Genomic DNA, 13,570 nt, shown 5'->3' on the forward strand with positions numbered 1-13,570 from the left:
CTTGCTCTTTCTCTCTCTGTCGCTCTCTTCCCCTTCCAAGTTGTCCCTGTCTCAAATCTGCCTTTTGCTGGGGCAGCCTCTGCTCCCTTGTGCCTCCTCTCTGCAAGCCAGTGCTTGCTGCTGTGCATTGCCTCACGAGGACAGGGCCCCCACTCTCACACTGCTCGCTGTCCCTCGCAGGGAAGCAGAGAGGCCGCTGTGCTAAGGCCCTGCGGGGCAGCTACGACCCCTCCAGCGTGATCAAGATCAGCGATGACAGCAGCACTGACTCGGATGTGGGGCTGGACAGCGACTTCAACTCCTCCCCGGAGTCTGTGGTCGACAATGACGATGTCATCTTTGTCGAGCACACCTACAACGGCTTTGCCTCCGAGGACAGAGGTGAGCCAGGCTGGGGTCAATGCCTCTCCAGTGCAGGGACAGACTACATGGGAGATACCAGCCCCCAAACTAGTGCTCTTCTTATGTATTTTGGCGGGGTGGGGTTTGCCATCCCAGCAGGGTTGGAGAACTGATGCAGAGCTGGTGTTCTTGGTGTCTTGGGGCCCTCCGTGGAAGCAGCTCTGCCGTCACAGCTGGGTTTGATCCATTGAGTCAGTCTGTGTGACTGCTAGAGACTGGGCAAGAAGAGCTGGATAACCCAGGCTTCTTGGGCCTATTAGACCACCCGTGCTAGCAGAGCCCTGAGTCACATGCCAAAGGCAAACAAATGGCTTGCAGGCCTTGTTCTGATCGGAACTGGCAGTGGGGTGTGGGTGTGCACGTGTATACGAAATGTTAGCCCTCAGGAGAAAGCTCTCCCACACATGGTGTGCGAGAGTGACAGCAGCCAGCTCCTCTGCTAGGTCCATAGGGGTCACCCAGCGATTGTGCCTGTTGCCACTCCCAGGATCTCATGTTTGCCACTTCCTGGCTGGACTCTGAGCCCGTGCTTTTCACCCCTACAGGCAGTTTGCACTTGCCAACTTCCCAAAAGGACCTGCACAGCCTGGGAGTGATCGAGCACGTGGAGAAGATGAAGCAGGACCTCCTAGCAAAAGTAAAAGCACTGGGCAAAGAGCTACCTCTCAATACCTTGGATGAATTGATCAATCACTTTGGAGGCCCGGACCACGTGGCAGAGGTATAGCAGCCTGGGCAGGAGAACTGTCTCTGGGCACCAGGGGCACCTGTGGGGCAGGGGCAGCCAGACTGGTTGTTCCTCATGTCACCTTGAGCGGGCACTGCCATGCCAGCCCTGGAAGGGGTGTACCCATGCCCTCAGCGTCATATGCCCCCTCTTGACTGGCTGCACAGGCTGAGTTTGCAGCTGCTGGCGATTGCTGTCACCTGAGTCTTTAGTTCCTGAACTGTTAGAGCTTCCCTGAAATACACTCTCTGGGGATGGCGGGGAGGGTTTGTACGGGTGTGTCTCATTAACATCCTGTCTCTCCCATGCCGGGCCATGCAGATGACGGGCAGGAAGGGCCGGGTGGTGTGCAGGTCAGACGGCTCGGTCGTGTTTGAGTCCCGGGCAGAGCAGGGCCTCTCCATAGACCACGTCAATCTGAAGGAGAAGGAACGTTTTATGAATGGGGACAAGGTGAGCAGGGCCCTGCATCTGCCTGGGAGTGGGTGTGGTGAGGTGGAGCAAGAGGGGACCTGGGAATTCTTCCCCCTCCCTTCCTCTACACCTCCCCTTTGCACCCTTCTGCCAGCTAGAGTTTCCTCACTCCTGAAGGCTGTCACTTGGTCCCTCTCCTGCTGGCAGAGGGAGCTGAGCTGGAGCCTTGAGCCTAGAAGCTGTGCTCCTATTAGCCAGAAGTGGGTGCTGCACAGTGTTGTGCGGAGGCATTTCAGGCTCTACACACCCCCAGCAGCTCGCTGCCAGCCCTTGGGCCTGGAAAACCAATACGAGCCAGACCCTGCTTGGAATCAGCAAGGGATCCCATGGATGGGACTGACCCTGCAGCCTGGGATTGCTCAGGTGTTTCCCCTGCAGCCACACCCCGGGTCTCTGGGGACTCCAGTGCAACTCCTCACTCTGGTTGTGTCTCTTGCAGCTTGTAGCAATAATCTCCGAGGCCTCCAGCTCAGGTATCTCCCTCCAAGCAGATAGGCGGGTGAAGAACCAGAAGCGTCGGGTCCACATGACACTGGAATTGCCCTGGAGCGCAGATCGAGCCATCCAGCAATTCGGTAAGAACCCGGCGCTCTCCATCGCTTCCCTTCCACTCGTTAGCTGTAGAACACGGGTCAGGCCTTTGGTTTGTGCGCAGCCTTTGCCTGACATCCCAGACTGTTTTGGGAGCCCAGTAGCACAGTGGGGCAGTCCTGGAACGTGTCCAGCCCGGAGACAAATCCAGATGTGAAGCAGCTGGCGTTGAGCTGCAGGAAAGTCCACATGGGCTTGGGACTGGGGGATTTCTGGAACAAGAAGGGGAAGCACTTGTGTGGAGAGGGTGGACTGCCTGTGTAACTCATGCAGAGGAGTAAGGGACTGGACTGCAATAGCAGGTCATGGTACAGCAGGCTGAGCTGGTGGTGCTGTGTGCACAAAGCGAGCACTGCACCCGATCACTAGCCAGTTCCCAGGGTGAAGCAAGCTCCTTGTTCCTGGAACATAAAAGGAGTGCATGTATAGCCCAGTTTTACACGGGGACTCCATGGATGGCATATTCACATGCTCTGGTCCCTGGTAAGCCAGGGCAGCAGGCTCAGAGGAAGATAGAAGGGATGGGGCTGAGCTTAGCAGCACCAAGGTGGGGAAAGACCCCGAGATGCCGTGGACGGATTCAGTTTCCAAACCACTGCTCTTGGTCACTGGCAGAGCAGCTCCTTCCCCACCAGGCAGGCCAGGCTAGGCTCATCTCCCTTATTCACCCCTTTGCACTGGCAGGTCGAACACACCGATCGAACCAGGTCTCTGCCCCAGAGTATGTCTTCCTGATCTCCGAGCTGGCAGGGGAAAGGAGGTTCGCATCCATCGTTGCCAAGCGCTTGGAGAGCCTAGTAAGTGCTGGGATGGGCAGCAGCGGGAGACTCAGAAACCTCCCAAAGCAGCTCATTTGCCAAGTATCCGTGTCCCACATACATCCCTTGTGCGAGGGATTACATTACCTCTCCCTAAAATGCATCTCTGTGGTGCAAGGAGGAAGCTTACCAGCAGGCTGGTAGCTGGGAACAGGAAGCCAAGCCAAATGCAGTCTATAATGGAGATGGCAGGAAGGATTTGGGGAAGCAGGCTGTAATTCGAGCTGCTGGAATTCCCCCATCATGTCAGGAGTTCACACCCATTCCCTTCCGGAAATCAGATGGGCTCTTTAGTGACTTATACGCCAGGCAGCACCTTGGACTCAGGTATCACCATTTCTGGCAAATGCAGAATACGTTTGTATCCCAGCAGACTGGTGCCTGCCTGTAGCATTGCTGAGCCTTGCTCGCTTTGATCATCCTTCCTCCGTTGGTTCACAGCAGCTCAGGCCATTGGAATTAAAAACACCCTTGGACATAAGGGTGACAGGCAACCTACCTGCCGTATGGAGGCTGCCCAGCCATGTAGTATGTGATGCATTAGGAGGCTGTAGGAGAATGTCCTGGATGTGTCCAGGGAGGCTGGAAGAACTAATCCCTAACAGTCCCATTCAGTCCTGGGAATAGTGGTGAGGTTGATCTGGTACAACCTGTTGATGTGGCCAGAAAACATGACCTGAGGAATCAGTTCATTACATGAGGCTTAACTGATCTTTAAGGACGGAGCTCTTCCTCCTCCCCAGCCTTTCTGAAAAGTTTCCTGCTTGCTGTCTCTTTCTAGGGTGCCTTAACTCACGGAGACCGAAGAGCCACTGAATCCAGGGACCTCAGCAAGTACAACTTTGAGAACAAGGTGCCTTATAGCAGCTCCGCGTGCTATCATAGCTAGTCCATTGAGAGCAGTTGGCGCACCCCTCTGGTAGGATGAGATCAGTGCTGGCTCCATCACCACTTAGTCCAGCCCTGTGAGAGCTGGGACCAGAGTTTCCCGCATGGGTGCAAAATGCCAGCACTGGGAGTGTGTAATAGCTCTTGAGAGCACCTCGTTCTTCCTGGCAGGGAGGGGAGACTGTTCCTCTTTGTCCTACTGGGAGCCAGGGGAGAGATTGCCTATCTAGAGAGGGCATCAGTGTCTGAGCTAGGGTGAGAACATGCAGGCTGCTGTGCTCAGGCATCACTTCTGCAGCCTGCATTGTTTTAGAGGAGCTCCCTTGACCCCTGGTTGTGTCAGGTCCCAAAGTTTCCCCTCAGGCCCCCAAGGCCCATGCTCTGGGGGCTGCATTTACTACAGTAGCATCCGGTGGGAGGTTCTTCCTGCTCCCCACCTGCTGCTGGGAAGGACCTTGTCCCTAGGGCCTCTCCACCCTGCAGAGGAGGGAGTTCAGTTAGATCCACCTGTGTGACTATGCTCTCCTTGCTGCAGTACGGGGCAAGAGCACTGGACAGAGTCCTCACCACCATCCTCACTCATGGCGAGAGCAAGGTGCCCGTGCCCAAGTACTATCCTGGTGGAGAGGCTGCATTTTTCCATGGTGAGGATGGCTTTGCCTGAAGGGTTTCTATCTGGAGGCACTGCCTGCTGCCTTAGCTGTTTGGGGCCAGAGTATGGGTCATGGGTATGGCGCTGGGAGCAATTCATTGTCATCTAGTGGGTGGGGAAGACAAAAGGAAGGGGCCAGGCAGCAGGACTGAGGCTGAGAATGCAGCAGTATCAGGACGTGAGTCAGATGGTGCTGGCTCAGGGAGGTGGGTTTGCCTGCTGGCAGAGTGGCCGACTCATCAGGGCTGCTGTGTGCTGGGAAGAAGGTCCATGCTACAGCTCACGAGCGCCCCCCACTGTCATTGCAGAAATGAAGCAAGGTCTCGTCTCCGTTGGGATCTGCTGCAGGGAGATGAAGTACGGCTCCATCTCTGTGGAGAAGGGTGAGTGTCGGGTCATCCCATGCGCAAGGGCCACAGATACTCGGCCTGCAGGGCAGAGCCAGGTGCCAGCCAGGACGTAGGGAGCACTGAGGATGGGGTGGGGGGGAGACGACACTGAGACAGGAGGTGTGGGGCACAAAGGGGCCATTGCTGCTGACTGGCCTGCTGCCCCACCCCTCACCACACTCTTCCCCACCACTGCAGACTGCTCCATCACCAAGTTCCTGAACCGCATCCTGGGCCTGGAGGTGCACAAGCAGAACATGCTCTTCCAGTACTTCTCCGATACCTTCGACTACCTGATCGAGAAGGACAAGAAGGAGGGCAGATATGACATGGGCATCCTCGGTAGGGAGGGGAGAGGGGCCCAGACCCCTCCAGCTGGGTGTAGGTCCAACCCCCACTTTCCCTGCTTGCTTCCTCTGTGGCCAGTAGCTCTCTACAATGTCTCCAGCCACTGTTAGCTGCGACTGGCCCGTCAGTGTTCAGCACAGTTACACTCATGTCCAGCTCATGCTGCTTCTGGCCGCTCTGTTGACCCTGTGACAATGGGTGTCCTGTCCTGGAAGCATTAATGACTTTTCTGCCTTAGTCTCCCCTGTCAAACCCAGCTTCTCTTGCCCTCCCTGGGCTCTTCAGTGCTGGGAACGTAGTGGGGTAGGGGGCAGGGCTCTGTGTGCTGGATCTGGGCATGAAGTGGGGCAGGGAGGGCACTTGGCTGTGGGTTTGGACCCAAGTGAAGCGGCTGGCATGGGGAACGACACTACAAGGACCATGGTGGTTCCTCCAGAGCAGGACAGGTCCCTGGTACAGCTACTCAGAGCTCTGGGGGCTCCTCTGGGACAACGGGGTTTGTTCAGCACCCACCCATAGCTCTGCCCAGCCCCTGACCACGGGATCCCTGCCAGTGAATGCAAAGAACCCTCCTGCTTGAGGATCACCTGCCAGGGGATCTTTTACCCTGGCTGGGTGCCTTGGCAGCTGCCAGACAGAGCTGACCTGCAGGGCACTGGCATGGGGAATCCCTGGGGAGGGGTTGAACCATAGCCAGAAGCCACTTCCCTCCACCCACGCTCTGCCTCCCAGATCTGAGACGGATGCGTGTATTCTTTTCCTGCCTCCTCCACAGACTTGGCCCCGGGAGTGGATGAGATCTACGAGGAGAGCAAGGAGATGTTCCTGACCCCCGGGCACCCCCAGGATGGCCAGGTCGTGTTCTACAAGGTAAACAGGAGTGCAGGGAAGAGCCTGCCCAGCAGTCCCAGCTGAGACTGCTTGGCCCCACAGCTGTCCAGCAGGCCACCCTAGCTTGAGCTGCTGGTGTAGGGTTATGCAGCAACTGAAAGGAGCCGTTCACCTGTGCCCTGTAGAGCTAAAGCCCTGTCACATATCAGGGTGCCTGGTAATAGGTGCTGTATGGAGGGGCCAGGTTGCTCTCCCTGCCGCAGGGAGCTGAGACAGAACAATAAAGGGGAGGGGATGAGATCCCAAGAAAGACCCCTGCCCCAAGCACTCGGCTCACCCTGGTTTTCCCCCCGCCCTTTCCAAGGCTTAAAGTATTCAGCAGTAGAAGTGTCCTGTGCCGCCTCTGAGCATCAAGAAGGCATTGTGCTCAGCTCTGCTTTCCTGAGCCGGGTGAGGGTCTGGGTACCATGGGTTGGCAGAGATTCCTGTAGCAGTGAGAGCCCGGACTTCCTTGGGGCAGTCACACAGGCACTTTTAGCGTAGTTCAGCGGCTGGCTCTGGCTTGGGCTTGTATCCCTTGGAAGCCCGGGTTGCCTGTCTCGGGGCTGAGGGGCCTTGCAACATGTTGAGGATGGCTGGGCTGAGGGGAGACCCCGATGCCCCCCTACCCCAAATAATGCCACATATTTGTCCTGATCAGATCAGTGTCGACAGGGGCATGAAGTGGGAGGACGCATATGAGAAATCTCTCAAACTGACAGGAACCCACGATGGCTTCTACCTCTCCTACAAGGTGAGCTTGCTGCCAGAGGCAGTGCGAGGTGCCAGGGCCATGGACAGGGTTGGGGCTGATGCCAGCTCGAGAAGGGCTGGTTTGGCAGGCACCAGCCAGGGGCTGGCAGAAGCAGTTGGCTGATCTCTGCCTGGTCACGGGAGCCCCAGGAGAGTCTCTGGGCCATCCCCAAGTGGGTGATAGAAGCAGCCTTGGCCCTGAGCCGCCTTGGATCCAGGTGTGCTGGCAGGTCAGCAGAGGAGGGAGCTGGTTGGAAATTCCCTGCCCCCTGTACACAGGCGCTCCCTGTCCTGCCTGCTATGGTGGCAACCCCTGCACTACGTACCTGCCTCAAAGCAGGCCAGGCCGGAGGTCCCCAGGTGGCTGCAGGGCCAGGGAAGGCTGTGCTAGGGCTTGGTCTGTTGTGTGCGTCATGCCACTCACAGCAAGGCCCCAAGGGAAAGGCCTGGGGAAAGCGGATGCCAGTGGTGCCAGTACCTGGGGAACCTGGACCCCTCCGTGCCAGCCACACACGTGAGCGTAGCTGTGCACCTTGCACCCACAGGCCCGGGGCTCCAAGTACACCTGTCTGCTGGCGGAGCAGAACCGTGGCAAGAACTTCCTCCTCTACAAGCCCAACATCGGGAAGCAGAGCCAAGCCGAAAGCCTCGACAGCCTCCTCAAGAAGTACCGGCGGGTAGGTGGGGGGCTGACACCCAGCTGCTGCCCTCACTCATTCAGTCACTGCAGGGTTGAGTCCTGTCCTTGCACAGGTGCCTGTGCCCCAGCCCTGGCATGAGGCTGAGCCACTTGTGTTCCTCTGGGGTTCCCACCAGGTCCCTGCCCTGTTACAGCCTGCAACTCTTGGGCCCCTAGCAGGTGCCAGGGAGATGGGTGGGGGACATCTGGGAAGATGCTGGCCATCCACACCCTGCACTGCGGAGGGTGTCCTGGCCAAAGGCCTGCACTGTGGCCCCTGCCTGTGCCACTTGCTCCCATTTGCTCAGGCTCTAGCACTGCAGTTGGTGCTTGGGAGATGTGGGGGTGTCCTGTGGCTGCCATGTGCTCCTCCCTTCCCAGGCTGGCATTGCTCCAAGCACTGTCCTCCCTGGTTAACGGGGGAGCTGAGGCCTGCGTTTACATGACCGGCCCAGGGTCACTCCCAGCCACGGCAAAGTGGGGGTAGAACCCAGGTGTCCTGATGTGCAGCCCCGGGCTGCCGACTCGCTGCCCCAGGAGAGCGGGAGAGTCTGAGCTGCTCCGACCGCTTCCTTTGCAGGTGTCACCCGAAGAGGCCAAGGAGCACTGGGAGAGCAACTACCTGTTCTCCCTCACCAAGTGCAACCACGCCATCTGGTGAGTGAGGCCTGGCCAGGGCCCGGGCCTGGCTGTGGGGGAGCAGTGCTTTCCCTCCCCAGATGGAGCCCCCTCTCTGGGGTTGCGGCTGCCTGCCCAGGTTGGCTTGATGCCCGTGTTGGCTCCTCGCGCTGGGCCGTGGGCTGCGAGGGAAGCCCCAGCCCCAGCCTGGCCCCGCTCAGGTGGGCTCTGAGGAGCTCCTCCCAACATCTCGGGCTTTGCTCTGACACCACGAGGCCTTGCAGTGTTGGGGGCGGGCAGGGGGCAGTTCCTGCCAGCTAGTTCTTACTTCCGAGGGGCCCACAAGCTTTGGGAAACGGGGCAGGGGCAGGAGCTAGCAATAACCCCCCTGCTCTTCTCCCTGTGTGATGGCAAAGGAATCGCAACTGCAAACTGATCCAGGAGGGCAAGGAGTGCTTCCAGGGCATGCGTCTGCGCCACTATTACATGCTGTGCGGTGCCCTGCTGCGGGTCTGGAGCAAGATCGCCAGCATCATGGCAGACATCACCAACACCAGCTACCTGCAGATCGTCCGCCTTAAGACCAAGGAGAAGAAAAAGCAAGTGGGTGAGTGATGAGGCCAGTACTGCAAGCCTAGGTATGGGCAGAAGGGCCATGTGGGGTGGCTGCGTGGCAGGATGTGTCTTATTCTCTTGTCCTGAGGGCAGATAAACTCAGCACAAGGGTGTGATCCAGGCAGGGGCCCCTCAGGTTTCAGGATGTGAGGGCACCCGAGTCGCGGCCCGATAAACCGCAGTGACTTCCAGCCCAGTGCCAGCACTCAGCGGGGCGGTGGCGCAGGCTGGGACCTCGCTCAGTGCCGGGACCCCAGGCTTGGGCCCCTCCTGGATGTCTGGGCCTGAGCAAGCAGCAGGGGCATGTCTGCAGGGAAGCAGGGAGCTGCCCCCTCAGATTGGCACGGATGTGCAGGGGATGGAGCTCCCTTAGCTTAGACATGGGGGCTTGGGCACTGAGGAAACTGACTGGTGCCACCCGTCATGTCTGCCCCACAGGGATAAAGATCCCCGAGAGCTGCGTGTACAAGGTGCGGGAGGAGCTGAAGCAGATGCACGAGAACGTGAAGCGGAAGCAGGACCAGCGGCTGCTGCTGGCGCAGGACAGGGGGCTGCCCTATGGCCTGCCCCAGCACCTCCTGTCCCCGCTGCTGGACCTCACCCAGGTCCCACCCCCCCTGCCCAGACACTCCCTCAGCCAGAACGAGATCCTGGACTTGACCTACAGCCCCCCCAGCAACAGCCTTCCCGACGTGGCACCGAACCCGGACCCAGGCGCCCTGCACTTCCCTGCCGAGCCGGGCCTGACACCGCCCCAGCAGCACAGGCTGCACTACGGCTTCGGCCTGGCCCCGGCCTACGAGAGCCCTGCCATGCCCATGCTGCCAGGGGGCCCTGGGCCCCTCCACCCCACCCTGCACGAACACTTGCCCCTGGCCGCCCCAGACCACCTGCAGGCCCCGCCACTGCCACAGGACAACTTCACCCAGCTGGACGCCAACATCAACTTCAAGGAGATCCTGGAGGAGATGCTGCGGACGCTGTCGGTGGCTCCCCAGGATGGCTCGCTCTCGCAGGAGCGCCAGAGCGTTATCCAGTTCAGCGGGCCCTATGGTGACCCTTGAGCCACCGGTGCCTGGTGCCTGCACATCCAGTGTCCTTTGCTGGGAGTGGGGGGAGCCCCGGCCTCAGCCTGGAACACCTCGCAGGCAGGAGTGGGGCGGGAGGCTCTGGCTCCACAGAGCAGAGTTTGTTTATGCACGAGGCAGCCGCCTGCACGGAGACAGACAGAGGGAGTGAGCAGAGGGGCCCGGCCTCGCGGTCATCCTGCTCCAACAGTCCTGCTCAGGCACGACCCAGGAGGGCCACTGACAGACCCTGCCACCTTCCCGCAGACTACTGAGCTGCTGTCACCCCACTCACCAGGCAGGGAAGCAAGCCAGTGACCAGCCCCTGTTGCCAGCCATCCCAGGCAGGTTCTGTCAGGTGAGCTGGAGTCAGCCTTTATTTCAGGCGCTTGCTGCGGAGCTCAGCTCCAAGCACTCGGCTCTGGAGGGGATGGGGCGGGCACTGGGCCCAGCCCAGAGGCAAGGATGGGGCAGGTCGAGAGACCCCCGAGCGTGGAGCCCCTGAGCGAGCGTGCCTGTCTGCAGAGGGCTGCACGGGGGCCGCATTAAACTGACGACTCCCAGTGCGCTGTGCTCCCCCCAGCCCAGTCTGACAGCCCCTCACCGGCAGGGACCTGACAGCCGCTGGGGGTGCGGGCAGTGTCCCAGCCCGGTGGGGTGCTCCCATTCTGTACTGCTGGGACCCCGTTATCAGTATTCTGCCAGCCAGCAGCAGAGGGGTCGCGGGTCCCATCCCTGTCCCTACCCCTGGGCACACTGAGGGCTCGGCAAGGTCACGTTCCCCTGGACCCTCCCTCGTTACTTGTACAGCCTGTCGCCCACCAGCTCAAGCATCCCGTCCTGCCAGGCAGGCAGGGAGAGCAGCCCCGACTCCAGGAGCACAAGGAGTCTGGATCTCCCTTTTCCAGCACGGCCTACGCTGGTTGTGCCTGGGAGAGGTTGGGGGCCAGCGAGGCAGAGCCAGGCAGCAGCGCCGTCCGCGCTGAGCGGCTACAGCAGGTGCCAGCTTCAGTACCAAAGAGCGAACTCCTGCTTAGCAGAGAATATCCATTCCCATCCTCATCCGCCCCCCTCCCCCTAGACCTGCAGGTGCCTCAGTTTCCCATCTTGTCCCATGGGGATAACACTCCCCACCTGCACCAAGCATTTTGAAACATGTCTCACTGCAGTGTTGCTGCTTCCTGCCTGGGGCGGGGGAGCCGCCTTCTCCCCTTCCCTCCCCTAGCACATGCAGCCCTTCCAGAGAGATGCCCACCTTGGCCTGTACCGTCCCTCCCCCAGGCCCCAGTGCTGGCCAGGAAGGATGAAGGGCTTTCTCCTGATCCGATCGTGGCAGCCTCTGGACTTTGCTGTGCTGGGCAGGCTGGCTGGCCTTGCTGACACCCCCTTTCCCTGGGGCTGGGGGCTTTGATCAGAACTGCAGGCAACCCCCTTACCTTGCACGAGCACCAAAGAGTAGAAAAACCGTCCCCCTCCTTCCCCCAGAAGCAGAAGCCCAAAGCGTGACAGGCGAGGGGCACTCCTGCCCGACCCTCCCACCGTCTCCTGCCTGGCGTTCGGATGCTTCTCTGTTCCCAAGGACGTGGTGACTTCTGACCCCTTTCCCAGGAGGGAAGAGAACAGCCTGTCCCAGGCCCTCCTGGAGCCAGGACGTGCTGGTTCACTGGGGCTCTGTTTACAACCCTGCCTCCACCCGCGCCCGTTTAGGAGATGCCCTAGATTCGCAACACTCGGGCACAGCCTTGAAAACCCCTTTTTCCCTCCGAGCTTCTGGGCCCTTATTTAATGTCACTTGTCTCATCCATTCGGGCACTTGTCGAACCCTCAGCAAAAGGATAACACCCCCCACCCCCAACAAAAACCCATTTCAAAGAGGCTTAAACTCAGGAATAACCACCAGGTGCTCTGGTTCTGGTCACGCCTTCCCGGGGGAACCCCTGAAACCCATTCCCTGGAGTTGTATGTGGTGGTTTTGTTGCTGTTTTTAATTTTAAGATATATGCAATTCTCCCCGCCCCATCTCTGGAAACGACAGAGCACCTTCAGGCAAATTCTTCCCCTCGCCCCCAATCCTGTGTTTGCGTCAGGGTTTAATAATATGTAACAATATCTTTTAACTAAATTATTATGCTGTCCTACTGATTGTATGTATTTTTTTAAATAAGTCCCTTTTCCTCTCCCCCCCTTCCTTTTTTGTTAGCACTTTTTAATCTGCTTGTCGTTTGCCTGTTTTTTTTTTTCTATGTGTATTTATAATTAATTGAGATGTATATATGTACAAAGATTTTTTTAGAATATGTGCCTTTGACTAATAATTCCTAAATTTTCTACTTGCCTCAGAAGGATAATTTTTTCATTCTGCTTAGTAAAGCTGGAAAGGAAGCCACGTGTGAGAGTTCTGTAAGTCCCAGCTCCGTGTCTGTCTGTCTGTCTAGGCTTAGTGTCTGTCGAGGCTTATAGGTTCCCATAAATCACCTCTGGGCACTGCAGTTAGATCAGACACATGAATACTGCGGCGATGGGGCCAGCTGCCCTGGAAAAGCCCAGCAGAGATGTTTAAAATGCCCCAGGTCTCCTGCAAGTCACTTGTCTTGGTAAACCCCGGGGCAGCTCGGCGCTAGGTTACTGCCACTGGCCACCCTTGGGCTGTTCAGGTCTAGTGTGGACAGGTCTCCACCTTGCCCATGCCTTTGTGGTCGGACATCACCTTGCCAGAGCTGATGCAGCTCAGAGGTGAACCCCTGCTTGGGGCAGGCAGGGGATGGGAAGGGGGATAGGCAAGTCCTTCACTCCTCAAATTGCCCCTGCCCCTGCTGATGGGCACTCCATTCCCCTCCCTCTGGTGTAGCAGGACTGCCCTGGGCATTAGGGACACATTTTTCTGAGTCTGGCTCCATCCAAGCTGCTTAGAGCAGTTCTTAACTGTATCAGACTCAAGGGTCCCCCTGGGAAAAGGGCAGCTCCTAATTTTCACCATTTTTTGAGCACAGAAGTATAAGAGAGCAAGTCTGTTGTTGCAAAGAACAGCAAGCCCACAGCAACGTCAGTGTTCATGACACGCTGGAGTCCTACCTGACATCTCTGAGTTTTATCCTGCAAATCCTGTTTGCACACCTGGCGGGACACGCTGGTTGAGAATCACTGGCTTAGGGAACCTAACACAACTCCAACCCTGGGCAAGGACATCAGGCGCTGGGGGATGGCAGCTGCTTGCCTGGCTTTGCAAGGGACGCGGTAGGAACCTTGCTTCGGAGCCCTACCCAGGCCTCTAAATGCTGCTCCCAGAGCCTGCAAGGCTTGAAGAACCATCTTATCCGCCCATCCCAGAGAGGTGGATGTGGCCCTGGAAAGAAGGTAGCAAAGTCCTCTTGGACTGCACCGCTGTTTACTCGTGGTGGCTCAGCCTGGTGCCTGCCCCACAGCTCCTCCCCCGGACTTTGCCAGGGACAACACAGGACGGTGCAGGAGTCGAAGGTGTGCTGGCCCTGTGGCACAAACAGCTCCCACTCTGAGCGGAAGATCAGCTTGTCCCGTGTGCTGGGCTGGAGGCCCCGGCGGTTAAGCAGTAGAAAGAAGCCTTGTCTGCCTCGCAGGAGACCTGGGCTCAATTTCCAGATGCTTATACAACTCTAGCCATGAAGGCACCAGACGTCTGGACTTTGGGTTTTGTCTCAGGCGG

At 58.4% G+C, this 13,570-nt stretch overlaps 1 protein-coding gene across 6 annotated transcripts in view; it reads left to right on the plus strand.

The window, feature by feature from the left end:
- The window catches only part of SBNO2 (strawberry notch homolog 2), an 89,345-nt gene extending 77,034 nt beyond the window's left edge, over positions 1 to 12,311 (plus strand). For all 6 annotated transcript variants that reach the window (XM_025196416.1, XM_014528029.2, XM_014528030.2 and 3 more), the window contains 15 exons: positions 181 to 381; positions 948 to 1,123; positions 1,451 to 1,582; positions 2,043 to 2,178; positions 2,879 to 2,991; positions 3,794 to 3,865; positions 4,436 to 4,544; positions 4,861 to 4,935; positions 5,140 to 5,283; positions 6,065 to 6,159; positions 6,821 to 6,913; positions 7,458 to 7,589; positions 8,172 to 8,248; positions 8,626 to 8,816; positions 9,263 to 12,311. In XM_025196416.1, the coding sequence (XP_025052201.1) occupies positions 181 to 381; positions 948 to 1,123; positions 1,451 to 1,582; positions 2,043 to 2,178; positions 2,879 to 2,991; positions 3,794 to 3,865; positions 4,436 to 4,544; positions 4,861 to 4,935; positions 5,140 to 5,283; positions 6,065 to 6,159; positions 6,821 to 6,913; positions 7,458 to 7,589; positions 8,172 to 8,248; positions 8,626 to 8,816; positions 9,263 to 9,888 (2,372 nt within the window). In that variant the 3' untranslated portion in view covers positions 9,889 to 12,311. The remainder of the gene's footprint in view (positions 1 to 180; positions 382 to 947; positions 1,124 to 1,450; positions 1,583 to 2,042; positions 2,179 to 2,878; positions 2,992 to 3,793; positions 3,866 to 4,435; positions 4,545 to 4,860; positions 4,936 to 5,139; positions 5,284 to 6,064; positions 6,160 to 6,820; positions 6,914 to 7,457; positions 7,590 to 8,171; positions 8,249 to 8,625; positions 8,817 to 9,262) is intronic.
- Positions 12,312 to 13,570: the final 1,259 nt, after the last annotated feature.

Source organism: Alligator sinensis, unplaced genomic scaffold (assembly GCF_000455745.1).
Source record: "Alligator sinensis unplaced genomic scaffold, ASM45574v1 scaffold1295_1, whole genome shotgun sequence".
Taxonomy (NCBI): domain Eukaryota; kingdom Metazoa; phylum Chordata; order Crocodylia; family Alligatoridae; genus Alligator; species Alligator sinensis.